Source organism: Oncorhynchus nerka, linkage group LG13 (genome assembly GCF_034236695.1).
Source record: "Oncorhynchus nerka isolate Pitt River linkage group LG13, Oner_Uvic_2.0, whole genome shotgun sequence".
In the NCBI taxonomy this organism is placed as follows: Eukaryota; Metazoa; Chordata; class Actinopteri; order Salmoniformes; family Salmonidae; genus Oncorhynchus; species Oncorhynchus nerka.
In genome coordinates this window covers 63,537,433-63,563,022 of record NC_088408.1, presented here as the reverse complement: position 1 = coordinate 63,563,022, position 25,590 = coordinate 63,537,433, and the positions used below count along the sequence as shown (strand labels likewise).

Sequence of the window (25,590 nt, the reverse complement as noted above, 5' to 3'; positions counted from 1 at the left end):
AGTTTGCAGCTAGTTCAAGAGTGCACTGATTGATGCCATTTTTTTTACAGATTTGCCAGAGAAAGGATTCATTTTGTTAACATGCTAACAATTAGCCATTTAGCAAATATATATTTTGAGCAAGGTCTCTTTGGTCTTCTTAATGTGCTTTTGACACAGCCATGATCAAAGAAAAGTTGTGTAAGTAGGGAGTGTGTTCTGGGACAAGAAAATTATGTAATGTTCAACTTGCTCTGAGAGTAAATCGCTCTGGATGAGTGCGCCTGCTAAAATGATTATTTTTAGCTAATGTTGGGTTATGAACAAACTCAAAAGTGGTAGATTTTTTAAAAATCTTTATTTTTTTCAAGTAATTCATAGAAAGTTACTTAGAAAAAGTCATACATAATTAAATTGTGCATGGGACACAAAATGACAACTTTTTATCCAGGAATATGTTAAAAGCAAGACATAGAATATACCATCAGAACTGCGACGAACCACAATTTCAAATAAGGAGAAAGAAAGTGGAATCATGAGATCAAAGTCAATTATCCTTTTACAATGAAGAAATCTTCCAAAAGCAACCGTAGGCTCTTTTGAACTGCCTTGTGCTATAACATTGGCTAACGGGTGTCTGTAAAAGAAACTGCGAATGTAGTAAACTCAGATTGTTCTTGCATCTGAACTGTCACTTAGCCTGACCTAAGACCAATAGGTTTGACAAATGAGGTAAAGGAATAATAATAATAATAATAAAGGAAATCAAATGTAATGCTGAATCTCTTGAGATACATAAACGTGTGGGTGTACTCTTCTTCCTGGTGCATGTAGGGTCCCTCCTCCAGGTGCCAGGGTGACATCCTCCTGACCCCTGAAAGTGGCCTCTCTTAGTTCAGCGTCCAAATTCAGTCCAGTCTTCTCTTCAGCCAAAAAGCAGCAACAACACAATGCAGACAGAATTGACAGCAATCAAGGGCACTGCAAGATGAGAGAGTAAAGATTATGAATAATGCCAAAGTCAGACCAGTCTCAGTTCAGTCTGGTTAACATCAAATAGTTAAGAGGAAAACAAGAATAATCTATAAAAATAAAAAAAACATGAATGCAGAATATTTTTGTTGTTGATATTTGAATATGGTATTGATTTTTAGATGGACATTGCATTATATCTGTCCCATTATGGCGTCTGTGAGAGCATGTGCAGCGCCACTGAGGCCATCTCCATTTTGAAGGGTTTCCACTAGATGACATAGCCAATTGTCTATATCGAAAAAAATGTATGAAAACAAAAATGTGCATTTTTGTTTTAATTTAAGGTTAGGTGTTAGACAATGTTAGCAGTGTGGTTAGGGTTAGGTTAAAGTCAGATTTTAAGAAGATATAAATTGTAGAAATAGGAAGAGTTTATGACTTTGTGGCTGTATTAACTATCGTCAACAATTACATTTTTCTACTACTACTTTGTGCTGTCAAACAAATGGAAAGGCTGCACACTGCCACGTAGAATGTGTGGTTTGAACAGGTATAAAGTAAAGGTTGGTAATTTACTGCCACCCGCAGTTATGGAATGTTTTCTCCCGAGTATAATTCATTGCCTGATCCCTCCTGGTAACCTGATGGAATTATGTAATCCTTCCTTAACCCATAGATGGGTTAGGCTACAACCGCACGAAAATGATGCCCGGGCATCAATGGAGCGAAATGCTGTGTGTTATGATTCTGGATGATCAGATAACTATTAAAAAGTACAACAAGTTGCAATGTGGGGAATTGCAGGTGGCTCGTTTTCAGCTTGTTCTATCTTGCTATTGATAACATGTCTAGTTTTGAGGTGTTTTGACTTGTCACACCTATGCCAATATGGCTAAATGTCGCTAGCTAGTTAACCAAAGTTAACCAACAACTAACGATGAACTTAAAAGGCAAGTGCTCATTGTACAGATTTATTTCTATTTTCAATAAATATTAGGAAAGGAAACATAGTTTACATCTTGTCAACAATCCTTTGATTCTATGCCAACTCCTTCTTGCTTGACTGCTGTGAGGGTGATGAGAACAATACCGTTAGCGAACTGCAGCACCTCAAACGATTTGTTCTCGAGTTCAAGTTTGTTTATAAAGCTGTGTCCATCATAACTTTTCCGCAACCTGATCAAATTCACATAGAAATGTGAGTTATAAGTCCGTCATTCTCATTGAAAGCCAGTCTAAGAAGCAGTACATCTGTTCTATGTACGCTATTTCTATGCTTCCTGTCCTTAAGTTTCATTTTTGCGTCTTACTTTTGGTTTTGTACACCAGCTTCAAACAGCTGAAATTACAGTATTTTTGGTAATTGAAAATATATTTCACAGCGGGTTTAGACGGTACAAGGATTCTCTACACTATTGCTTGTTTTGTCACAAACTGAAATTAGGAAAACTATTCTAATTTTTGCAACCAGGAAATGGCAGAGCGTTTTCCGCATATTGCAGCTTTAATTAAATAATTATTGCACCATGCGATTAATTATCAGTTTTTCTTATCTATGCTGCCTTCAGCATGATCTATTTTCCTGTGCGCATATATGACAGACAGTTGTTGGTCGGAGAACGTCTCTGGAGCCACTGAGTCTGTATCAATCGTGCTGTGGGACCTATTATGGCCAGCAGATCAAACAAACAACTAAAATGACAGGTCACTCAGAAAAACTAATCATGACTCTTCGAGTCAGTACAAAAAGCATAAATCATTCACCAACTGTACATCACTACAACCCATATGAAGTCCCACCCAGTTGACTACTTCAAAATGGTGAAAGTAATCAATGGCGCTGCTCAGTCTAAAACAAGCTTTTGGGCACTAAAGTCACAGATAGAACAAGGAGCCAGATGTTTCACCGGATGTATAAATCTGAAGCATCCGGAAGGAATTTTCACCCCTCACTAAATATGGTGAGGAGAGGAAGCCCAGTGGTTGGCAGTGGAAGAGTATGAAGCGAGATGGAACTGGGTCGACATTCTGCAGATTTTCTCATCGAAGAAAAGCCCAACCTCAATACAGTTCTGTTTCCAAAACTTCCAAAGTTTTGTAGATGTGACCCTTTGACAGAGTTTTTAAAAAGTACGTTGTTTACAAGGCATGCAAGGGCAAATTGAGTTATTGCATACATGCACTTCACAGAGAAGGCGTTCCCTAATGGAAATATGCAAATACTTGCCAGAACGTGCCAATAGGATCTTACTAGATTGTGCTTGGCTCTGCCCACCTCCTTGCATTTTTCTACACACTATGCTTCATTGCTCCCATTGAAAACGACACAGATGAACTACACTGTATATACAAAAGAATGTGCACATCCCTTCAAATTAGTTGATTTGGCTATTTAACCCACACCCATTGCTGACAGGTGTATACGATTGAGCACACAGCCATGCAATCGCCATAGACAAACATTGGCAGTAGAATTGCCTTACTGAAAAGCTCAGTGAATTTCAACATGGCACCGTGATAGGATGCCACCTTTCCAAAGTCAGTTTGTCAAATTTCTGCTCTGCTAGAGCTGCCCCGGTCAACTGTAAGTGCTGCTATTGTGAAGTGGAAACATCTAGGTGTAACAACGGCTCAGCCGTGAAGTGGTAGGCCACACAAGCTTACAGAATAGGACCGCCGAGTGCTGAAGTGCATACAAATCGTCTGTCCTTTGTTGTAAAACTCACTAACGAGTCCCAAACTGCCTCTGGAAGCAACGTCAGCACAAGAACTGTTCGTCGGGAGCTTCCTGAAATGGGTTTCCATGGCTGAGCATCAGCACACAAGCCTAAGATTCCCATGCTCAATGCCAAGCGTCGACTGGAGTGGTGTAAAACTCAGTGCCAGTGAAAACATGTTCTCTGGAGTGATGAATCACACTTCACCATCTGGCAGTCCGACGGACTAATCTGGATTTGGCGAATGCCAGGAGAAAGCTACCTTCCCCAATGCATAGCATAGTGGCAACTGTAAAGTTGGGTGGAGGAGGAATAATGGTCTGGGACCTTTTTATCATAATTTGGGCTAGGTCCCTTAGTTCCTGTGAAGGGAAATCTTAAGGCTACAGCATACAATGACATTCTAGATGATTCTGTGCTTCTAATGTTGTGGCAACAGTTTGGGGAAGGCCCTTCCCTGTTTCAGCATGACAATGCCCCAAAACGAGGTCCGTACAGAAATAGTTTGTCGAGATAGGTGTGGAAGAACTTGATTGGCCTGCACAGAGCCCTGATGTCAACCCCATCGAACACCTATAGGATGAATTGAAATGCCAACTGCAAGCCAGGCCTAATCACCCAACAGGTGTCCACATAATTTTGATAATGTAGTGAATCTTGGGTTAGTTATAATATATATACACACACACATCTTTGCTAAAGTCCTCTATCCATCTCTATGGTCATACCTCTCATCACTGTCCTCACAGAGCGGACAAGGTTCATTAGCTGCACTTTGATGCCTGGTTCATCACCAAATCCACCTACACTTTGGTCCACACCCCAGCCAACTAGAGGGGAAAAAATGCTATATTATATGCAAACACTAGACCATAAGAGATATCATTGTATCAATAAACAAGCTTTTCCACTTATTACTGGTGTAGCTAGCTAACGTTAGCAAAACACTGTTGAAAGTAATGTTAAACAACATATGCACAGCCACTTACTTTTACTTAAAAATCTATCTTCGTGCAATACGGCGACAGCATTAACACACAAAATCACCGCTTGAATAAGGGAATATAATGTAAACGCCATTGATATCTGTAAAGTATTAGCTAGCTAACTTTAGCAGCTTCACGTATTTCTTGTGACGTTGCCTAAATGCAGCTATGGCAGCACGAGAAGGACGAATTGAACGAGCAGTTCGAAAGCGTGACTTCCTGAAGAGCGAGGGACACAGTAAACGGCCAATGTAATACCAATAATGTATAATAATAATCCACACTCATGGCCAAAGGGGTAGCTATTGATTTGATGGTGTTAGTGCTTGAAAACGTTGTCCAAAAACGAATATTCCTGGGAGGCTAGGGATGTAAACATAGACATATAATTGAATGGCTCTCATTTAATAAGATCAAACACTGAATTCGCAACGATTTACTATAACGGTCAAATAGAATTTCTGTAGATAAGAAAAGGTAAACATGAGGACGCCACTGTAGACTGAGATCAGTGGAAAACATTCGTGTTAATAAAGATGACAGAAACATGGTCATCATGAGAATAAAAATCTTTATTAGTGTTTTATGAAGTCTGCATAATATGCCACACGCCTGAGAAGCTTATGGTCAGAAAAAAAACCCTGCTCTATCAATAACGCCCTCTACTGGTAAAACAACTGTGACAACTACTATACTGACTGCTTTGCAAATAGTTTACTGTTAAATACACATATTACTGTTCTACTGTTATGTACGTCTGGTCCACTTCAGATTTGTTATGTACTCTTCACATTCATATCTTGTAGGCCAATGGTACAAGGCTTCAACACTGGACCCTAACACATGGTTCAGTTCCCCAAATCCAAACTCACTACAGTAGTTGCACTTACAAAGTACAATCACTAGTGCCGTAAGGTTAACAGATTAATAACATCAATAAAGGAGAAGGGAGAAAACAGATGTTTAAAAAATCTTGCAACAGCCACAAAATGACAATGGCATACTGCAAGCTCAGTCTTGTTGTACATACTGTATTTTATAGACAAGAACAAATACATACACTAATACAGAATCTATGTCCCAGTGTGCAGTTTCATCTCTCATGTAAGAACATGGAATACTGCCAAGTTTCTGTAACATTTAGCTAAAAAAAAATCTGAAAAAATAAAATATCAGTTTTATGATTGACCTTTTAACCTTTATTGAGCACCAAATGGCTTCCAAGAGTGAAGAGATGAATGAGTCAAAAAAAGGTTCATACATGCCTCTGAGTCACATAACCTAACCATACATTGCAGGAAAACAGATATCAGGTTACAGGCATTTAAGCTTTGATTTGTGTACTTTTGATGTACCAGATGTGTTTTTTGTTGTTGTTGAGAATATACCTGTTTACATTACGTGGGGCAGTGTTTTTTTGGAATTAGATTAAAGTTTAACCTTTAAAAAAAATAAACTGGAATGATCCATGCTCCTCATAGATTGCGAGCCATGTCACTTAAAAACAGGCAGTCTTGAAAATATTAACTCTAATAAAAAGTGAATGACAGAAGAACATTTAAGTATATTTATATATAAAAATACATGAGAATACAAAAAAGTAGCAAAAGAAAGGGGATATAGGCTAAACACAATATAGAATGAAATTCACTGATACCTTTAATTCTCCAAGTGAAATAACCTTTCAATAATTCACCTCGAGAGACTTAGACACCCAGTGAAACATGAGAAAAAGCTTTTGGAGCTGATATTCTCTGGTCCCTGCTTTGTGCATCCAAACTTAAGCAAGTTCAGGACTCACTAGCCTGCATTCTGAGGCTGTGTGTGGTGGAAATGAAACATAGGCTACCTATAATAACATTGAGGATGCCATATAATGACAAAGAGCTCAAATGAATGTCAGCTATAGCCAGATTGATTTTGCAGCTTGTTTAGTTTTTTTTTGTGCTAAACATTCCTATATGTCCATTAAGAAGTGAATCTTACAACGACACACATCTGGAATAAAAAAAGAAATATTCTGACAAAATAGTAAGAGAGTTAATTACGTCAATTAAGCAATTACATTTAAAAACATAATTTAGCATTTCCCTTAAAGGAGAAAGCAACAAAGGCCATCATAATTTCTTAACCAAGCTAACTCCCCCTGACAAAAAAAAGATGTATCCATGTTTCCCAGAGAAAAGTTACCTCATGGTCAAAAAGATGGATGAATATATTTAGCATTTACGCTTGTGTTACTTATACAAGCATTCTCTTACTGAGAAACTATGTGTAGAAGATTTTTTGGTATTTCCCCTGCCTACAACAATTCATCCCTGGACTTTAAAACCAATATACATTTTATTTGTACCACAAATAGATCTAATATTAAGGATTTGGGGAAAAGCAATTTAACAAGGTGCAACACAAAGATGGGTAACAAAGTGCCAAATTATATTAGGAAAAGTCTGTCTCACGGCGTGTGTGCGTTTAGACAGGGAAGTGGCACTAGGCCACAAATACTATGAAGTATGTTACAGCAGAAATGTATTCTGCAGCTTTTTTTCACGATGGGACTCAAGTTCGAATTTTATGATCTTTGAATGGGCGACTATTTGGGTCGTCTTCTAGGATTATGACATACTGGAGCAACGTACAGAAGGGGATCCCATCTGAGTCAACACTTTGTCCAGCCATTGCAGGGGTCCATTCAAATGCAGCTCAATCCAGCAGGGAGTGCTTGTGACAGTCTGCCGTCTGGGAGACAAATGAAAGACCACAACAAAGCCAAATTAGTGAAATCACTCGGCATGCAAACACAGGAACATCACCCAAAACCCAAGGTTAGCCTGAACTTTTTTTAAACTTCTTGCCCTGTAACAGAGGTATTGTTGAAGAGGGTCAAGTAACGTTTGAATACCCCTCCAGCTCCTTAAACATTCCAAACTTCTAATAAATCCAGAAAAGCAGACCATTAGCAAGCTACAATGTTATTTTTTGTTTTTTAAATGTATGCCGATGAGTATATTAATATTACCGTCTTCCTCCGACTATCCATCGTCTACTAACTACTTAGATGTGTACAACTGCAAGAATAAAAGTATTCTTGTAATAGTCAGTCAGCATGCTTGCCTGTATTCAGCCCCCCAGCCTTTGACAAAGCTCATGCGGATGGTGCACATCCTGGTGAGCTGGTACACAGCCTCAAAGCCCTGGTTTACGGACTGGGCCAGCAGTGCTGCAAACTCCTGGTTGTTGAAGATCTTCAGGTTACAACCTGAGGGAGCGAGGGGAGGAGAGGGTCAGCTGGGAATCATGTATGGACTTTGTTTAGAACATAAGTAAAGCCTGCAGAACCTCCCTGCTATCAATATGCTATTTTCTGTAGAAACAAGTAGGAAGACTAACTAAACATAATCTAAACCTGAGACAACAGAAAACATATTAGTAATATTATGAAATGATAATAGGAGTGAGCACATCGAAATCAAAGAGATGGTGTTTGTCTATGTTACCTGGAGGAATTTTGCAAACGGTTGCTGGGTGCCACCCATACCGCTGGTTGCAGTTTGGACTCTGAACAAAGATGGCGCTATCACTGAGACACTCAGCAAACACCTCACCGCCAATATAGTACAGCCGGACTCCTCTTCCTGTGGAATAATGCAAAATATACTGAACAAAAAAAATGCAACACGCAACAATTTCAAAGATTTTACTGTGTTAGAGTTCATATAAGGAAAACAGCCAATTGAAATACTTGCATTAGTCCCTAATCAATGGATTTCACATGACTGGGAATACGGATATGCATCTGTTGGTCACAGATACCGTGTATATAATAAATAAATAGAAATTTGGCGTGGATCAGAAATCAGGTGACCACTATTTGCCTCATGCAGCACAACATCTTCTCAGAGTTGATCAGGCTGTTGATGGTGGCCTGTGGAATGTTGTCCCTCCTCTTCAATGGCTGTGCGAACTTGTTGGATATTGGCGAGAACTGGAACATGCTGTTGTACACGTCGATCCAGAGCATCCCAAACATGCTCAATGGGTGACATGTATGGTGTGTATGCAGGCCATGGAAGAACTGGGATAATTTTCAGCTTCTAGGAATTGTGTACAGATCCTTGCAACATGGGGCCGTGCATTATCACACTGATACATGAGGTGCTGGCAGCGGATGAATGGCACGAAAATGTATCTCTGTGCATTCAAATGGCCTTCGATAAAATGCCATTGTTTGTTTTCCGTAGCTTATGCCTCCCTATACCATAAGCCTACTGCCACCTTGGGGCACTCTGTTCACAACGTTGACATTAGCAAACCGCTCACCCACACAACGCCATACATGTGATGTGGTCTGTCGTTGTGAGGCCGGTTGGATAAACTGACAAATTCTCTAAAACGACATTGGAGGTTGCTTATGGTAGAGAAATTAACATTACATTCTCTGTTAACAGCTCTGGTGGACATTCCTGCAGTCAGTATGCCAATTGCACACTCGCTTAAAAAGGAGTCATCTGTGGCATTGTGTTGTGTGACAAAACTGCACATTTTAGTGGCCTTTTATAATGTGCAATGATCATTCTGTTTAATCAGCTTCTTGATATGCCACACCTGTCAGGTAGATGGATTATCTTGGCAAAGGCGAAAAGCTCACAAACAGGGATGTAAACACATTAGTGCACACAATTTGAGAGAAATAAGCCTTTCGTGCGTACAGAAGATTTCTGGGATCTTTTATTTCAGCTCATGAAACATGGGACCAACACTTTACATGTTGCGTTTATATTTTTGGTCAGTGTAAATAAGCATGAGTATTTCAGCTACAAAACAGTGCTGTTCAATTACTTTAATTCCATTTAGTTATAGGTTTTTCTGTGAGTCCAACACGTCGTTTCTTTAGAGAGAAATCAAATAATTCACAAGAGAAATCAAGTCAAGAACTACGCTGGGCTGAAGGGAGCTGTAGTTTTCATTATGCAAATATTCAACCTAGTTCAGTGCAGAAATGTGATAATTAACTACAATGACCATAATCCATTGCACCAGTTTTTCCCAGCTCAGAGACTGATCAGAGGAAGAGGCGAAGCGAGAGGTTTCACTCTCGCCAAAATCTTTCTAAAATAAACCCAATCCGTTTCTATGGGCTTATTTTGGACCTAAACTTGCACTGCATCGCAATGCTTGAGGCCGCACTACAGACCCGGGTTGATCCCAGGCTGTGTCGCAACAAGCAGTGACTAGGAGTCCCAGCGCCGTCGGGTTGGGAGAGGGTTTGGCCGGGGGGGGCTTTACTTGGCTCATCGCGCTCAAGCGACACCTTGTGGCGTGTTTGGCGCCCGCAGGCTGATTTAGGTCGTCAGTTTCTGAGGACGCATGACTCGACCTCGTCTCTCCCGAGCCCGTTGGTGAGTTACAGCGATGAGACAAGATCGTAATTGGATATCACGAAATTGGGGAGAAAAAGGGGGTAAAATACAAAAAAAATGGAAAGTCATAAAATAAAAACAACATACACAACAAATATATTATTTCATATTTTTCTATTTACATCTACCCAATGTGGACCTGACAGAGACAACGGAATATTTTCAATCTTTTGGAAATTGAAGTTCACTATTTCACAATACATTTAATGTTTTCTTTTTAATTATCAAAACCCGAAAACAGTGATATTTCTTTTTAAATAATAGAACTGAACTCAAAAAGCACTAATCTCTCAGCACTAACAAAACATGTGTGTTAAATTACAGAACAAATCCTGTGCAAATCTGAATTGGCACCATATTCCTTTTGGCCAGAGCCTTCAAAAGTGGTGCACCACATAAGGAATAGTGTGCCTCTTGTGGCGTAGCCCATTGTACCTATGTGCCTCCTGGTCATCTCTACAGTGGCATTCCTGTTGACGTTGGAGAGCAAACCCAGACAGAAACGCTCTGAGTTGGAGGGGTCTGTGAAACCATCCACGGTCAGAGAGGGCTGCGAAGCGTGGAATGTCTCTCCAACACGCTGGTTCAGCTCATAGTAGGCTATAGAGCACCAGAACGCAGGCTCAGAGTAAGTCACCGGCTGCAGGTCTGAAAAACATGGGGGATGTCATTATAAAAAGCAAGTACACATGTTGACGGGAGTAGACCAATGATCTCCAAAGTAGGCACTGGGCTGTCTAAATAGTACTCAATGAATGTTGTCAAATTTGGTCAGATTACAAGTGACTGATAAATGACTGATGCTTTAGACAGACAGTTATTCTTACCCATGCTATGATTGACAGGTGAGAGGGTGCCAGGGGACAATTCAGCAGGAGAACCTGATATAAAAAATAAAATAAAAATCGCATGGTCGGACTTATTGTTGCAAAGAATCCACTAAGATATTTAATCAACAAATCAAAACTTGACAGTTTGACAACTGTCTTCTTTCTTATTTTATGTTAGAACATCCTATTTGAGGTAAGTGGAATATACCTGTGTCCATACTTTGATTCATCGGTTGATCGCTGGCTTCCCCATCCTCACTTATGTATCCAGGTGGTGGTGTTTCTATAGTAACAGAGGGGGGAAACTACTGATGAGCTGAACCTGATACATCGTTATCATGAAGGCCATTTGCATATCAACTCATGGTAGATGCACAAACCTGGTATGTAGTTATTTGGAGGCTCGATCCCCGCAGGAAAGCTTGTGTTCTCAGGTATGGAATGAGTGTAGTCGTCCAATGGGGGCAGCTCTGTCAGAATTTCCGAGTGTCTTGGCACAAGTACAGGAGGCAGAACTAGAGGAGAGAAGATTCTTCAAATGTCAAACAAAGTTCTTTACAAAATATCAATGAAGACTATTCCCACTTATCCCATCCTTTTTCATGTCTCATGCCAGCAGAAAGAGTCGCAGAACTAGCTGTTAACATAGGCTTTTATGGCACCTACAAGTCAGCACACACACCACTGGTTCAAAAGACAACCTACCCGGGGTCTCCACCCTCTGGTAGTGGTAGGGGTTGATGCAGACCTCATCCTTCTTAAGGTGGAAGGCGTACTCGCAGGCCTCGATGGCACGCAGTTCATGGTGGCTGTGCAGGTCGGGCCATCGCCACAAGCGGCAGTAGATGACGTGAGGAAGACCCTTTCTGTGAGATACCTGCAGGCGCCCATCCAGGGATCTGACAGGACGGACAATAGAGGAAATAGATGTGAGAATTGAAAGTGTAAGGGAAGGAAGAAATGGGGAGGAAGAGAAGAAGAGATGGAGACGCATGTGGCCAGGAAGACAAAAGGTGGCGGTGTGGAGAGGGGAAGAGGGGAGTGATGAGGTATGAATGGAATTTGTGTTCTCAATGTCTCTCACCCCCCTGGAATGATTACTTCCCACATCAAGGTTGTACAACAGTATGTAGCACAGGACAGTTGAGGATAGATAGTCACCTGGTTTGGTCAGGGTAGCTGTATAGGCCTGAGGTATCCCACTGTTCTATCGTATTTGGTGTACTCAGTCCCCATATTTCAGAGCAATTGCTGTGCACAGAAAAACCAAACAAAACAAAAACAAATGATAAACATGGGGCATGAGTCATTCAGAAATACCAGTATGGGTAATGTAAACATTAAAAGGCCTCTTTTATTAGAGTCATTTTCAATTAGGTATTTCATTCTTTCAGTCAGGAACTGAAAAAAGACACGCCAAATAAGAGAAGCCTTTTGACGGAATAAAGAAAAACGGCATAAGATGGGAATACAGCAGTGGAGACTGGTGGGAGGAGCTATAGCAGTAGGGGCTCATTGTAATGTCTGGAATGGAATTAATGTAACAGAGTCAAACATGTGGTTTCCATATGTTTGATACTGTTCCATTAATTCCATTCCAGGCATTAAAATGAGCACGTCCCCTTATAGCTCCTCCCACCAGCCACCTCTGGAGTATAGTAGTATATACAAAGAAACAGTATGCAAGACAAAAAAAACATTAATGTTACTGTGGCATTGTACCAAATATTCTGAAAAACTGTGAAACTTTTCCACCACAGCTGTGTCGGTTGGAAGCACTTAACTTATCTTGAGACATTCAAGTAAACACAGAAGACACACAATGGGACTAAAAGAAAAGGAGGGCGCAACCTTGGAAAAAAAGTACATTTCCATTTAACCACCCTCTACAATTCACTTTGTGATTCTAATGGACACGTAGAAAGGAATGATCAGAAAATTAACTCTAGAAATTAAATAAAAATGGAATGGCGAAATATGATGTGATATTTGCTTCTGATACAATATCCAGAATCAGAATTCAGAGCTGATATAGCCTACCTCAGAAGTGGGAAACTATAGGCTCGGCCAGTATGTTATGTTCCTAAAATAGCTCTGAAATAGGTTCTAAACTTCCCTCTAATACATGATAAGCATGACACATGGAGACTGGCGAGTTGCAATCAGGGCTCTAAATAATAATAATAATATATATATATATATATATATATATTTTAAAATTGGTAGCAACCCTGTAGGTATATATATAAAAACAATTATTTGATGAAACATTGAATTTGGCCTTACTGCTATTAGCCCATAGAAACACATTGAGTAACTTTCACACATGCCAAAACAGATTTTAAAAAATGATATCAAAAGGAAGTATGTTTTGAAGTGTCTGCCCTATATCTGAGAAATATTTGTGTGATATATTGAATTCCGGTATGATTTTCAAAACCGTGCTACGCCAGTGCTTATAACTAGCGTCAAATAAATGATGTCCAGCCGAGGGCTCCAGTTTTGCATTTGGTTTGCTAGCTTGCTATCGAAGTGGCTAGATGTCAAGATCATGCTTCTTGGTTACAGCAGATGCATTCAATCCCCTCATGGATGAAGATCCCTGTTGCCTTATTTGTTTTGTGTGTCGTTTTGAAATAGCACCCCTTGTGTGCACATTCGGTAATACTGTATACCCCGGTATGGTACAGAAACGGTATGAAAATCTGGATCGCGTTTGTGCATATTCTACTTCAATTCACTTTTATTCCTTTATACTGGCCGGTACCGGGTTACCTTCATGAAAGTCCTGTGAAGCTTGTGGGCGTGAGCTCTAGGGTTGGACAGTGTCTGCAATGACACATCGTCCGGTCCAAACATCGTTGATATACGATTGTATCATTTATATATATTTTTGTTTTTTTGGGGGGGGGAGAGAGAAAGCAATCAAAAAGGATACATTGGTTATATAAGAACTGTGATTTGGCGCATTTGCAACATTCTTCCATCAGGCTACATTCCAATATGCAAAAATAAACAAGTGACAGGATTTCACTCTCTAACTTATAGTATAGGCTGCCTTCGCATGATGGCTGACTTGGTGGGAAAGAAAACTACGTTTTCACCTTCTTGGCAGTTCTTCAGTTTCAGTCTGAAGAAGTCACTTACAGAATTTGCAAAAAGATTATCAGGGAAAAGGACTTACAAACCTCCGTCATCCTGCAGAGTTAGCTACTATGGGGAGAACATGATGGTGATCCTTGTTATAAAGAATGTTAAGAATGATTTGTTTTATCCGATTGTATATTTAGGATTTTTAAAGTTTGATAAGCAAAAAGGCATAGCCTTATGATAACAGGACTATTCGTTTTTAGCCCAATGTTCATTCAATTGTTAAATAATGTAATAGGCTAAATAATAATTGGTTTTATCTGATTGTTGACTTTTATATAAATGCGTCATTCAAATTAAAAAAGTAGTTTGAGACAAATCCCCCCAAAATAAATTTTTTTTAAAAAAGTGTTCACACTTAAAGTGCTGCTGCAGGAGTTTTTCAATTCAAAAACATGAAGAAAAAAAACACTGTCAAAGTAAAGTTTACTGAAATTGTTATTGACAGTAGCCTGTGGTAGCCTATATTATTGGCTGTTTGGTTTGCAAAGAGGGATTTTCTGACGGCACAATTTATTTTGCCTACACGTTGGACAAGCAAAGCAGAAACGCATCAGGTTTGTTTCAACTTCCTATTCGATTACTCCATCTTGCAATTGTTTGTTCTCTCTCGCTCCATGTTACTATACTATGTTCTTATTTAGGCTATTAGCGAAGAACTTTAAGATGCAAATCCGTTAGGACTACAGATTCAGTCGATGGTTGATCATGAAAGAGTTGGCTATGCCTAGGCCAACAAGTCACGTTCAAATCAAAACGGGGAGAAAATTACGATTTTAAAACGATAAGCCAGACAATGACTTGTCTGCTGCAAAAGGCCCACGATCATCAGACTTTGGAGAGAGAAAAAAACACATTAGGCCCCATCTGACCTTTAGCGCTGCTTTGGTGCTCTTCGCTCTTTCTACATTGTTCTCTTGCATTATGTTAGTAGTCTAGCTACCTCTTACAGTACGTATTGAAAATGTATGCTATGGCAATTAGGGAATAGGCCACTTGGCATGGCAGCCTGCTGTGTTCTCAATGAGATGCCCGACTGTGTGCAATCAAGCTCAAATATGCTAAACCATCGTTTGTAACATCACAATGTCATCACCATCAACGATAGCGGTCAAACATCGTCGATAGACGGGTGACTATTACAATTGCATCAACCCTATTGAGTTCAAACCATTGACTTTACAGACATTATTGAGAAGAAATCAAAAAGTTAGCACACCGAAAGGACTGACGTCACACGAGTCCTGTGGAGCTTGTGGGCGTCGTATAGCAAAACAGGCAACATGTCTGTGTTCGTGAGAATCTCAGTTTTCGATAGTTTTCGTAGCTCAAACCACTCAGACGACTTTACGGATGTTTGCGTGAATCGTAACGTTTTGGCATCGTCTCACGTCTGACAAACACCGCGCCAAACTACCGCAGATTCAGATGCCGGACACCAGCGATTCCACAGATTGAGACGCAGCCCATGCAAAAACCCAGAAATTTGTAGCGCAAACACAGGGTTGTATTTAATAAAAAAAGGTGATGACGTCACCGATTTCCGCACGGGCGCGGACATCGATCTTAGAGGGTTTAAAGAGGGCCAGGTTGGTGTGTGACAACATGCAAGAGATCAGTCATTCATTCATTGATCTCCTTGGATATACTGGTAAAGTAACCAGGCTGTTCGCTACCTAATGAAGTAACATGATTGAACAAGGTGCAAACAAATGCCCACGAGTGTTTTTTCTCTAGGGCACTCAGAAACGGTACAGCGAACTACTGTCTGGGAGATTTTTTTTCCCTCCGCACTGGTGCTCCCAAAATAGAATGTCTGAATAAAAAGGGTATTTTACAACATACCCAGAGAACATGTTCTACTCTAGGACATCAAGGTTAACTGGCTGATTACCTTACATCCTCAGACAAACGTCATACAATGCTTTCAGAAAGTATACCCCTCGACTTTTCACATTTTGTTGTTACAGCCTGAATTGAAAATGTATTTTGTCACCCATCTACACACAATGCCAAAAGTGAAAATATCTTTAGACATTTTTGCCAATTTATTGAAAATGAAATACAGAAATATATAATTTGCATAAGTATTCACCCCCTTTGCTATGACACTCCAAACTGTGCTCAGGTGCATCCAATTTCCTTTGCTCATCCTTGAGATGTCACTACAACGTGATTGGAGTCCACCTGTGGGCAATTCTATTTTTGTTGGCATGATTTAGAAATAAAGACACCGGTCTATATAAAAGGTCCAACAGTTGACAGTGCATGCCAGAGCAGAAACTATACCATGAAATCCAAGGAACTGTCTGTAGATCTCCGAGAAAGAATTGTGATGAGGCATATAAAACCATTTCTAAAGTGTTGAAAGTTTCTAAGAGCACAGTGGCCTCCATTGGGAAATGGAAAAAATATGGAACAACCGGGCAATAAGGACCTTGGTCAGGGAGGTGACCAAGAACTCAATGACCACTGACAGAACTACAGAGTTCCTTGGCTGAGATGGGAGAACCTGCCAGAATAACAGTCTACAGCAATTCACCAATCTGGGCTTTATTGGAGACTGGCTAGATGGAAGAACATGACAGCACAGCATACCTGTAGTTTGCAAATAGGCATGTGAAAGACAGAGCATAAGGAAAAAGATTCTGTGATCTGATGAAACAAAAATGGAACTCTTTGGCCTGAATGCAAAGCTCTATGTCTGGAGAAAACCAGGCACAGCTCATCACCCGTCTAACACCATACCTACCTTGAAGCATGGTGGTGGCATGCTATGAGGTAAAAAAAATAATAATCGATTGAATCGATTTTCAATTCAGGCTGTAACACAACAACATGTGGAATACATCAAGGGGTCTGAATATTTTTGAAAGCATTGCATAAGTACATGTTGGGGTGCTGAGTCAGCATTTACAAAACTAACTGTAGGACCATTTCTGAGATTCAATGGAGGACAGAAAGATTTAAATAATTTAGGAGTTATAATACCTTTATGTTTTAGGACCTTGTATGTTCGAGAGGCTGTTTAAAGAAAGAGGAGGCCACTAGAGGGTTAGCCGATAGTAAATACACAGGTAAAATACACCGTATATAATCATTCCCATACAAAGTTCTCTGATGCATGGTCAACTGTTCACTCTACAGAACCATACAACGACTGTAAGCAGAGCTCTGTGTTGTTACCTGGCATGGGGTTACGTACCTGGGGATGGTGACACACTTGGTGTTACAGTTCTGGGTGGTGATGGCCTTCTCCAGCTCGTCCAGCTGTCCAGTCTTCTTCAGCTTCTTAACCAGGCTCTTGACAGCCTTCTCACACCACTTCTCCTCCTGGCCATTCTGTTCTCCACCCCCTGCTCCCCCGGGACCGCTGGCTGACTTCTTCCACCCCAGGAGCCTCTTCACGACCGGAGGGGTGAAAGGCAAGATGGAGGACATTTTGGGTATAGCGAGGAGGATTCTTGAGAAAACTCAAACACACTCGGGAGGCAGAGGGGACCTGGAGGAAGGGAGGCACAGTTTGGCCCTTTCTCTGGTGTGGTCCCTCTGTTTCGTGAGGAATCACAGGGCTGGTGTGAGGATGAGCTAGATATGTGCAGAAGAGATGACACCTGACGGGAAATCAAACAGGAATTCAGTAATGAATGTCTGAAAAAAAGAGATTGTGATGTGTGATAATGCATTAAATTGTGTGTGTGGGGTCCTTTACAAAGTGAATGGGTGGTCTTGAAAAACTAGTTAAATCCCTTATTCACCATAGCCGATTAAACTCAACCCCACAATTTATGGAGTTGAGCAGCGACTAGTGTGGGTGACCTGGAGCTCCGAAGTTTAGTGTAATAGCGGGCTCTTCTTTGTGTGCTGAAATAAATGTAAAAATGCGACATCGGAGCTCCAGTGTGCCCACACTAATCGGCTATGGTGGATAAGGGATTTTTCAAGACCACCCATAAAATCAGAGAGTTGAGTTTAGTCATTCAATCCCACCATCACATCCTTTTAGCAGCAACAACTGCAGTTACATTAGGCGGCAGATACAACCCGCTTGCTTACAGCTGCACTAGGGTCACAGACAGCCTTCCTGTGTACATTGAGTATACCAAACATTAGGAACACCTTCCTAATATTGAGCTGCACCCTCCCTTTTTGGGCACTACAAGGCGCTCAACGCGTGCCCACAGTTGGCTGAATGTCATCTGGGTGGTGGACCGTTCTTGCTCAACAGTTACCCCCCTTGTGTATCGTGAAAAACCCAGCAGCGTTGCAGTTCCTGACACAAACCAGCGCACCTGGCACCTACTACCATACCTCGTTCAAAAGGCACTTAAATATTTTGTTTTGCTCATTCACAGTCTGAATGGCACACATACACATTCCTTGTCTCAACTGCCGCAAGGCTTAAAAAATCCTTCTTTAACCAGTCTCCTCCCCTTCATCTACACTGATTGCAGTGGATTTAACAAGTGAAATCAATAAGGAATCATAGCTTTCACCTGGATTCACATGGTCAGTCTAGGTCATGGAAAAAGCATGTGTTTTTAATATTTGGTACACAGTGTATATCAAGACACTGAGGAGCCGGCGCAAGATGTGGCTTGGAAAACAGTTGTTCAATCTTCTCGGTGTAACGGGACAATTCAGAGTACATCCCTGGATTGAGGTACTTTTTCCGAGCCATATCTCGCGCTGGCTCTGGTGTCTTAAAGGGGGAATGGAAACACCGTTGGAAGTAAAGCCAAGCAAATAGATATATTCCATCCACTAATAATAAACATGTGCATACACTCACGTACACTGAACAAAAACAAACTATTTCAAAAACAGTTACAGTTCATATTAGAGGTCGACCGATTATGATTTTTCAACGCCAATACCGATTATTGGAGGACCAAAAAAGCCAATGCCGATTAATCGGCCATTTTTAAAACATTTGTAATAATGACAATTACAACAATACTGAATTAACACTTATTTTAACTTAATATAAAACATCAAAATCAATTTAGCCTCAAATAAATAATGAAACATGTTCAATTTGGTTTAAATAATGCAAAAACAAAGTGTTGGAGAAGAAAGTAATATATGCCATGTAAAATATGTGCCATGTAAAAAAAGCTAACGTTTGAGTTCCTTGCTCAGAACATGAGAACATATGAAAGTTGGTGGTTCCTTTTAACATGAGACTTCAATATTCCAAGGTAAGAGGTTTTAGGTTGTAGTTAATATAGTATTTATAGGACTATTTCTAACTATACCATTTTTATTTCATATACCTTTGACTATTGGATGTTCTTATAGGCACTATAGTATTGCCAGTGTAACAGTATAGCTTCCGTTCCCATCCTCGCCCCTATACCACCCTGCATACCACTGCTGGCTTGCTTCTGAAGCTAAGCAGGGTTGGTCCTGGATGGGAGACCAGATGCTGCCGGAAGTGGTGTTGGAGGGCCAGTAGGAGGCACTCTTTCCTCTGGTCTAAAAAAAATATCCCAATACCCCAGGGCAGGGATTGGGGACACTGCCCTGTGTAGGGTGCAGTCTTTCGGATGGGACGTTAAACGGGTTTCCTGACTCTCTGAGGTCATTAAAGATCCCATGGCACTTATCGTAAGAGTAGGGGTGTTAACCCCGGTGTCCTGGCTAAATTCCCAATCTGGCCCTCAAACCATCACGGTCACCTAATAATCCCCAGTTTACAATTGGCTCATTCATCCCCCTCCTCTCCCCTGTAACTATTCCCCAGGTCGTTGCTGCAAATGAGAACGTGTTCTCAGTCAACTTACCTGGTAAAATAACAGATAAATAAAATAAAAATACCTGGGCTCGAACCAGGAACATATCGACAACAGCCACACTCGAAGCATCATTACCCATCGCTCCACAAAAGCCACGGCCCTTGCAGCGCAAGGGGAATAACTACTCCAAATCTAAAAGCGAGTGTCGTTTGAAACAGTATTAGCGCACACCCGGCTAACTAGCTAGCCATTGCACATTGGTTACATCAGGCTGATAGGCTTGAAGTCATAAACAGCGCTGTGCTTGCGAAGAGCTGCTGACAAAACGCAAGAAAGTGCTGTTTGAATGAATGATTACGGGCCTGCTGCTGCTCAGTCAGACTGCTCTATCAAATCAGACTTAATTATAACATAACAACACACAGAAATACGAGCCTTTGGTGATTAATATGATCGAATCCGGAAACTATAATTTCGAAAACAAAATGTTTATTATTTCAGTGAAATACGGAACCGTTCGGTATTTTATCTAACGGGTTGCATCCCTAAGTCTAAATATTCTTGTTACATTTGCACAACCTTCAATGTATGTCATAATTACATAAAATTCTGGCTAATTGGTTCGCAATGAGCCAGGCAGCCCAAACTGTTGCATATACCCTGACTCTGCGTGCAATGAACGCAAGAGAAATGACACAATTTCACCTGGTTAATATTGCCTACTAAACTGGATTAGTAGTTATAACTAGTGATTATGACTGATTGTTTTTAGAAGATACGTTTAATGCTAGCTAGCAATTTACCTTGGCTTCTACTGCATTCGCATAACAGGCAGGCTACTCGTGGAGTGCAATGGTTAGAGTGTTGGACTAGTTAACTGTGCGGTTGCAAGATTGAAACCCCTGAGCTGACAAGGTGAAAATCTGTTGTTCTGCCCCTGAACAAGGCAGTTAACCCACAGTTCCTAAGCAGTCATTGAAAATAAGAAATGTGTTCTTAACTGACTTGCCTAGTTAAATAAAAAGGTATTTAAAAAAATAAATAATAATACAAATAAATAAATAATAATAATCAGAAATCGACGCCCAAAAATACCGATTGTTATGAAAACTTGAAATCGGCCCTAATTAATTCCGATTAATCGGTCAACCTTTAGTTCATTTAAGAAAATCAGTCTATGGATTTCACATGAACGGGAATACAGATATGTATCTGTTGGTCACAGATACCTTAAAAAAGTAGGGTTGTGGCTCACCATTTGCCTCATGCAGCACGACACATCTTTACATAGAGTTGCTCAGGCTGTTTGATTTTCAGCTTCCAGGAATTGTGTACAAATCCTTGTGACATGGGGCCATGCATCCTCATCATCATGCTAAAATATGAGGTGATGGCAGCGGATGAATGGTATGAGAATGGCCCTCAATCTCATCACAGTATCCCTCTGCATTGAAATTGCCATTGATAAAATGCAATTTTGTTCGTAGTTTATGCTGGCCCGTACCACAACCCCACCATGGGGCACTCTGTTCACAATGCTGACATCATCAAACCCCTCACCCACACGACGCCGTCTACCTGGTTAAGTTGAAACCGGGATTCACCCGTGAAGAGCACACTTCTCTAGCGTGCCAGTGTCTATCGATGGAGAGTCGCATCCCCCCTTTTGCCCTCAGAACAGCTTCAATATGTCAGGCATGGACTCTCAAGGTGCCGAAAGCTTTCCAAAAGTTGTGTCAAGTTGGCTGGATGTCCCGTACAGTTGAAACCACGATTCAACCATGAAGAGCACACTTCTCTAGTATGCCAGTGTCTATCGAAGGTGAGCATTTGTCCACTAAAGTCCATTACGACACCAAACTGCAGTTAGGGATCTTTTACTTCAGCTCATAAAACCAACACTTTTCATGTTTCTTTTTAGTATTTTTATAATGAACGTTTATTTGAGTTATGTGTAGCGCCATCTTGAATTGCCATAGTAATGATTGACGCCAATTGCGTTATTGGCAGGTTTGAGCAAATTGTGAGTTTTGGTACGGGGACTGAAAGTGAATGAATGCTACTACCGGGAGGCTCCTCGCCTCCACTGGACCTGAAAGGTTTCTCACAACTTTGAGATCAGGACAACAATTTGTTTTTATGTTAGTAATTATAATATGTACATATACATCTTTGATTGATAAGAAAAGTCTGTGAAATTTACTTTTGACAGTCAGCCAAAAACAAGGTAGCTAGTTAGCCAGCCGACTTGATTTAGCTCATTTTGTCTTTGTGTTAATGTAGACTTTGATAACTAAAATTAAGTGCTCATATTGACAATTTGAAGAACATTTGTCATCATTAGTATTAGCTAGCTAAGAGCTAAAAATTAACTGGCTAGTGTCCGATTCGATTTGTAGCTAACGAGCTACAGCAGATAGCTTACCAGCCACAACTAAGAGGGCTGCAGGATTGCTATTTTACCAGTAAAATGTATGATACCCATATAATTATTAGCTAGCTAGATCATTAGGTGTCTGTTTATATATGTGATATGATTCCTAAAAATAGCAAACCTGCTGGCTGATGATTGCAAGAATGAATGTAGCCTAAGGCTGAAGCTTAACCCTTATGATGAAAACTAGCTAATAGCTATGACATTTGAAAGCTTAGGCTGGTAGTCAGTTTTGCAACAAAATCATCCTGGTTTAGCTGGTAATGGTCGTTGTGTACTATTACCTTGCAAAAGTATTGCGACCCCTTGGATTTCTTCAAATTGTGTTACAAAGTGGGATGAAAACGTATTTAAATTGTAATTTTTTTGTCAACAATCTACTCAAAATACTCTGTCAAGGTGAAATAAAAATGCATTTAATAAAATAAAATAATAATAATACAAAGTAATTACTCAAATGTAGCTACAGCTCCTTTGTTCAGGCAAGCCAAATTAGTTCTGGAGTAAAATGTCTTAACAAATCACATAAGTTACATGGACTATGTTGAGTACGCACCCGATTACGGCAATGTTGAGTACGCACCCGATTACGGCAATGTTGAGTACGCACCCGATTACGGCAATGTTGAGTACGCACCCGATTACGGCAATGTTGAGTACGCACCCGATTACGCCAGTGTTGAGTACGCACCCGATTACGCCAATGTTGAGTACGCACCCGATTACGCCAATGTTGAGTACGCACCCGATTACGCCAATGTTGAGTACGCACCTGATTACGCCAATGTTGAGTAAGCACCTGATTACGCATACAGAAGTAGGCCTTGCCTACCTGGCCCATTTGGGGAGCTCTGATAGTATTTCTTCTCTAATTAACTCAGTATTGCTGATCTAATTAACTCACTACTGCTCAAAACCGCAAGTAATCTTTTTCAGAAACCATTGAGAATGACAATGGTTCCATAACGCATTTGACAAATATTTCCATCTCTCCCCCATTCATATACACATATTTTATACACACACACAAAAGTTTGGGGTCACTTAGAAATGAAAAGCTAATTTTTTGTCCATTAAAATAACATCACATTGATCAGAAAAACAGTGTAGACATTGTTAATGTTGTAAATGATTATTGTAGCTGGAAACAGCAGATTTTTAATGGAATATCTTCATAGGCGTACCGAGGCCCATTATCAGCAAACATCACTCCTGTGTTCCAATGGCATGTTGTGTTAGCTAAACCAAGTTTATAATTTTAAAAAGGCTAATTGATCATTAGAAAACCCCTTTGCAATTATGTTAGCACAGCTGAAAATTGTTGTACTGATTAAAGAAGCAATAAGACTGGCCTTCTTTAGACTGGTTGAGTATCTGGAGCAACAGCCTTGGTGGGTTCGATTACAGGCTCAGAATGGCCAGAAACCAATAACTTTCTTGTGAAACTCATCAGTCTATTCTTGTTCTGAGAATTGAAGGCTATTCCATGCGAGAACTTGTCAAGAAACTGAAGATCTTGTACAACGCTGTGTACTACTCCCTTCACAGAACAGTGCAAACTTGCTCTAACCAGAATAGAAAGAGTGGGAGGCCCCGGTGCACTACTGAGCAAGAGAACAAGTACATTAGGGTGCCTGGTTTGAAAAACAGACGCCTCACAAGTCCTCAACTCGCAGCTTCATTAAATAGTACCCTGCAAACACCAGTCTCAACGTCTACAGTGAAGAGGCGACTCCGGGATGCTTGTCTTCTAGGCAGAGTTGCATAGAAAAAGCCTTATCTCAGACGGGCTAATACAAAGATTAAGATGGGCAAAATAACACACACTGGACAGAGGAACTCTGCCTAGAAGGCCAGCATCCCGGAGTTGCCTCTTCACTGTTGACATTGAAACGACATTTCTAAGTGACCATAAACTTTTGAATGGTAGTGTACTTTTGGCCATGTAGTATATTACTATTCTGAGTTTCAATCCATACAAAATAAGGAAGACTCAATATTCAAGTGTTTCCTCTATCTTCATTAGGATGTTGTGTAAATGGCAGTTTGGGGGAAAAGCGTAGATGTTCGTATAAGATAGATGTTCACATGTTTTGTCTTGACTGATTGCCATTTGATTTATGTGGTGCTATTGTATGTCATAGTTGAAAGGGCTGTTTCTCAACTTTTAAATGTATCATGTTTTCATGTACTGTTTGATATTCGTAATGTTGCTCTGTAATGCACGAGTTCATGGTCTTTCAGACAGTTTGGAAAACCTGCCAGTGATGCAACAATGCCACTATGGCGATTTACAGTTAACGTTAGTTAGCTGGTGTTCTAAAGCCTAGTGTTTCCATTCCCCTTTAATATACACAAGAATGCTGTCCAACCCTGTAAGCAAGTGGGTCGGATCTGCTGGCTATAGCAACAAGTTAACATCATAGCTACCATTGTTTGCGAATATACACATGTACAAAAATAATATTTAAATACTAACAGTGCGGGTGGATTCTGTATAACACCACATCTTAATTTACCGGGTGGTTAGCTAGCTGCAGTGATTAACTGTTTAATTGATAAACTCCAATGCTGGTTAGATTATTTATTGTAGGTACAAGTAGTAGCAAGCTAGCTATCTCGGCTAAAGTAAGGGGCTAGCTAGTTATCCGGGCCATAGCTAACGTTAGCTAGCTAGCACTTCCAGGCCAGTTGGTTGATGGCCATTTTATCAGCAGTAAATCAACTAACGTTAACTATATAGCTAGTCAAATTAGATAGCCAAGTTAACAATTGATTATTCATATATAAGGTAGCTATGAAAAGCTAAGGAAATGATTGAGTACGTAACTTGTATGGTTGGAGTACATTATCGCCCATTCCGATTGTTGTGCTACAACAATTAGCTAATTAGCCAATGTTAGCTAACCCAGGCTTACTCTCAATACAGCTAACGTTAACTAAATGACGAACTAGCTAGTTCGCTAACGTAAACTATAATGAAACAATTATTTGATGGCGACATGATACACCACCACCATTGCCAGTTAGAATAACAATTACATGTTATATTAACACTTGAAGTGATAAATAAGATAGCTAGACCAAATGTTTAAAAAAAATCATTGCAGCTAACATCACACAAAACAAAAGTCGAGGGAAAATTAAAAGCATTGCATTACCCCTTGATGATGAGAATCTCGAGCTCTTCTCCGTGTAACGATATATGCAGTAGACAAAGGGGAAACCTTTCCTTTAAACCCAACTATAAATGTAGCCGCTATCTCGACGAGAAGATTGCTATATTTTCTCAAGTCTGATACCTGGCTAGCCGCTTAGCTTCACAAGTTAGCTAGACCTGAACAAGAAAGACACCCTAGTA

The 25,590-nt window shown here is 40.3% G+C and overlaps 2 protein-coding genes across 3 annotated transcripts; both read right to left on the bottom strand.

Moving 5' to 3' along the window:
• Nucleotides 1–318: 318 nt before the first annotated feature.
• On the bottom strand, nucleotides 319–4,839 carry LOC115140548 (immediate early response 3-interacting protein 1-like). Its single transcript, XM_029678875.2, has 3 exons — nucleotides 4,661–4,839; nucleotides 4,400–4,501; nucleotides 319–960 (listed from the first exon to the last, which is right to left on the bottom strand). The coding sequence occupies exons 1-3, from the start codon at nucleotides 4,749–4,751 to the stop codon at nucleotides 905–907; spliced, it is 249 nt and encodes an 82-aa protein (XP_029534735.1). The 5' UTR covers nucleotides 4,752–4,839; the 3' UTR covers nucleotides 319–904.
• A 369-nt stretch (nucleotides 4,840–5,208) lies between these two features.
• LOC115139828 (mothers against decapentaplegic homolog 2-like) lies at nucleotides 5,209–25,585 on the bottom strand. 2 transcript variants are annotated; one of them, XM_029677645.2, is made up of 11 exons: nucleotides 25,391–25,585; nucleotides 17,263–17,671; nucleotides 12,069–12,158; nucleotides 11,613–11,806; nucleotides 11,288–11,422; nucleotides 11,128–11,190; nucleotides 10,905–10,958; nucleotides 10,513–10,725; nucleotides 8,155–8,292; nucleotides 7,772–7,916; nucleotides 5,209–7,396 (listed from the first exon to the last, which is right to left on the bottom strand). In XM_029677645.2, exons 2-11 carry the CDS (start codon nucleotides 17,496–17,498, stop codon nucleotides 7,273–7,275), a joined length of 1,392 nt encoding a protein of 463 aa, XP_029533505.1. In that variant the 5' UTR covers nucleotides 17,499–17,671; nucleotides 25,391–25,585; the 3' UTR covers nucleotides 5,209–7,272. The 2 variants fall into 2 exon arrangements, with proteins under 2 accessions (XP_029533505.1, XP_029533504.1); XM_029677644.2 differs by having other exon boundaries at nucleotides 11,116–11,190; nucleotides 25,391–25,584.
• Between the last annotated feature and the right edge of the window lie 5 nt (nucleotides 25,586–25,590).